Consider the following 3,847-nt stretch of genomic DNA (forward strand, 5'->3'; position numbering starts at 1 on the left):
CACCTCTCTCTTTCCTCCCACCCACCTCGCCCACCACGACCACCACACAACAAGCAACAACAACAACAACAACAACAACAACAACAACAACAACAACGATGGTGGTGCCCAACAAACGGCACCACCACCAAACCAACAATGTGGCACGCACGTAAACCGTGCGTGCCACGTCGATGGCAACTTTCAGGCCAACGAACGCCCACACGCCAGGACGAAGGACGGCGACAACAACAACGCCACGACCACCCACACACGGATGACCACGACCCCCCCACACACAACCACGACCGCCAAACGGCAACGTCGAGCGCCCATAGACGACGACGCCCACACCCAGAACCCAACAACAACGACCTACCACCCACGAACGTCAGCCCCCACCAACCAACGACGAACTGGGACCCACCAACCAGCACCCACGCCCACCCTCCAATGTCGACAACGCCCACCGCCCACAAACGATGAGCCGGCACCCACGAACGCCCACCGCCCATAGAGTCAACGTGGCACCGACGCCCACGAACCACAGCCCAGTAACACAAATGCCCGCACGCCACGACAACAGAACCCCCATGGACAACGGCACGAATGCCCACGGACAACGACACCACACGGACAACGTGCCACGTCACCGACACGACCGCCCACGAGTGAGGACGCCCACGAGCAAGGCTGACTGCCCACGAATGGAGATGGACGACGGCCACGGCCCATGAATGGAAACGGGCGACGACAAGCCCAGGTGAGTGAGCTCCATTACTCTCCCTCCCTCCATTACTCCCCTCTCCTCCCTCTCCACCACTCCCTAGCCCTCCATCAGTCCCCTTCCTCTCCACACTACCCCCGCCTTCACTCCCCTTCCTCTCCACACTACCCCCTCCTTCACTCTCCTCCCCCTCACTCTCCACTACCACATCTCCCCACCACTTCCTCCATCACTTCCCCCCTCCCTTCACCACTTTTCATCCTTCTGCCCCCTTTAAATTAAATGTAGTAAATAAACTTAATGTAATTCTATTCAATACACCTTGTTTTTCACTGGTTAAATTTACCTATCATAAGGAATTCTTAGCATTAAATCACTTCAAAAGTTCTCAGAATAAGGTCTCAGTCACATGACCTTGGGCTAAAGCTGGAATTTTCCATCTAGTTTAGCACATGTAGTCCTCAGGATTCCTGGGGACTTGACAGAATTTTTACTCCAACTCAAGATTACCAAAATTATAGTGCAGTCCTGCAGGAATCCTCAGGAATCCTCAGGAATCCCCAGGAATCCCCAGGAATCCTCTCAGTCCTGCAGGATTCTGTGGGGGACTGAGAAGTACTGCATTTTTGCATAAATCAAGATCGGAATTGAGGGCAAAAACACACATCACATTCGGGTCATTCAGATTCAACCCCATATCATCAAACAGATTCAACCCTGCCATTGCACTGAACCCCATATGGCTGTTCAACTGGGTAAGTGGGTCATGTGGGTTTTGCCCTGTTTGCATCATTGGTAAGGGCTGTGGCATTGAGTTGGAGGAGGGAGAGGAAGAGTTGGAAGCACCACCACTGGAGCGAGGGATGCCATTGACATGTGGATGGTGTGCAAGGATTGGATTTTGTACGTCGATAGTGGGTCTTCATCCTGTGAATTGGGGTTAGTTTGCTTTGTGATATGTGAATGCGATGCAACATAGATGGAGAACACACTTTGAGCACCTGTCCTTTGTAAGGGGTAAGTTAGTAAAGTAAAGAAACTAGCAAAACAAGATGAACCAGAATAACGCTGTCTATCAGCACCCACATCCGATTTCTCAGTGATGGCCTGTTTGATCTCCAACACCGACTTGTCTGTCGTTATCGAGATCTGTAGCTTCAGCTCACTGGGACCTAATGCGCACTAGTGGTAACCACTTCTTTTGATAAATCTAAGCCATTGCCACATAAGTCATTGTGTATAATGCCACACCCTTCAATGAAAGGTTTCATCAAGTTCACATATCTTTCATTCATTAAAATGTCTTATGTTTTCATTTCATTTCAGTCCTCAGCCATTTCATTGACCAATCTCATAATCAATTTCATTACTATGTCCTTTGCCTCTCATTGAATTCTGGAAGCCTTTTTCATTCCCATACCTTAGTAGATTTCATTATAGATTTCATATCTATTTCCTGCCGCTTTCAATGAAATTTTCATTCTTATAGCTTGAGGATTTCATTGTGAATTTCATAATCATTCTCTGGCTCTTTCAATGAAAAAATTATTCCCATACCTCAGTAAATTTCATTGTAAATTTCATATTTATTCCCTGGCTCTTTCAATGAAAATTTCAATCCCATACCTTGGAATATTTCATTGTAAATTTCATATCTATTTCCTGTGACTTTCAATGAAATTTCATTCCCATACCTTAGAATATTTCATTGTAAATTTCATATCTATTTCCTGCGACTTTCAATGAAATTCATTCTTGTAGGTTGGGGATTTCATTGTAAATTTCATATTTGTTCTCTGGCCCCCTTTTAATGAAAATTTCATTGCCATACCTTAGAATATTTCATTGTGAATTTCATATCTATTGCCTGCCACTTTCAATGAATTTTTCATTCTTGTAGCTTGGAATGATGTCACATGTCAGGGTCCATTGGGTGGTCACATGACTAAATACCAAAAATGGTCAAAAACAGAATTTGTAGCCTTACATTGTAGCTTCCCAAATCTGTTTGAATTGTGTTATAAAGTGCTCTTGTTGTGGAGATGTGAGGTGAAAGATTTTTCTCATTGCCGGCTTTTTTCGACCTTTTTGCATTTTTCTCCATGAAAACAACACCAAACAATATAATTTCAACACATTCAGGAAATTTAAAGAGGGGGCTACAATTATTGTAATGTGGGAAAAATGACCAAAAAAGGAAGGTGCATGCCCTAAAAGGGAAATTCACATGGACAGACAGCTGATAGACTATAAAAGTCAGTTATAGGTTACAAAGTTTACTGATGGACTACAAAAGTTGTAGTGTCCACTTTTTGAGACTGCAAGAGTTGTAGTATCTGCTTTTTTCATTAGAACAGCTTGTAGTGTCCACTTTTTCATTAGAACAGTTTGTAGTATCCACTTTTTCATTAGAAAAGTTGTAGTGTCCGCTTTTTGAGACTATTGTAGTCTCTGCTTTTTTTGTTAGGAAAGTTGTAGTGTCCCCTTTTTGACACTACAACTATTTGTAGTGTCTGCTTTTTTCATTAGAAACCTTGTAGTGTCCGCTTTTTGAGACTACAAAAGTTTGTAGTCTGCTTTCTGACATATAGTTTGCAGTGTCCTTGACTATGAATAGGTTTGTGAAGATATAGTTGAAGGGTTGATTTGACTTGACATTTGCCATTTCTGCATCATAGGTGTTGACATGCTGCCCAAGGTTGTCTTTTACATCAGGGAAGGCTTTCATATCACAACCTACTATCCAATCTCTGACCTCAGGCAATGTCCTATTCATTCAGTAGCTCCAGTTCTATGTCTGACTATAGCCATCCCTCACAACATCCATCTTGAAGGGTATAAATTCTCTGTCACATGTGTGCAGTGGATCATGTCTTTTAATATCATGATGAGTTGTAACTTTCCAGGCCTTCATTACAGTTAGTCTTGAGTCTTGAGAGAATTCATTCAAGGGTACCATGAATGAACAATACAGGGTACTTAGTTTGGTCTTCTGTCTTTGTCCTGTTTGTTAATGCTCATCCAGAATTGAGGTGAATGACAACCTGGGAGTTTCTTGTCCTTTTTCATCATGACCTGCATTTCTAAATGTGATAAAACCTTTGAGGACCAATCAGCCCATTTGTGCAGCATTATACACAT

General features: G+C 43.6%; 1 protein-coding gene across 1 annotated transcript; it reads right to left on the reverse strand.

Moving 5' to 3' along the window:
* Positions 1–1,256: 1,256 nt before the first annotated feature.
* On the reverse strand, positions 1,257–1,794 carry LACBIDRAFT_317414 (uncharacterized protein; the record flags this gene model as incomplete). The annotated part of the gene is made up of 3 exons (XM_001879088.1): positions 1,257–1,626; positions 1,699–1,712; positions 1,765–1,794. 3 exons carry the CDS (start codon positions 1,792–1,794, stop codon positions 1,257–1,259), a joined length of 414 nt encoding a protein of 137 aa, XP_001879123.1.
* Between the last annotated feature and the right edge of the window lie 2,053 nt (positions 1,795–3,847).

This window comes from Laccaria bicolor, genomic scaffold (assembly GCF_000143565.1).
Source record: "Laccaria bicolor S238N-H82 LACBIscaffold_7 genomic scaffold, whole genome shotgun sequence".
In the NCBI taxonomy this organism is placed as follows: Eukaryota; Fungi; Basidiomycota; class Agaricomycetes; order Agaricales; family Hydnangiaceae; genus Laccaria; species Laccaria bicolor.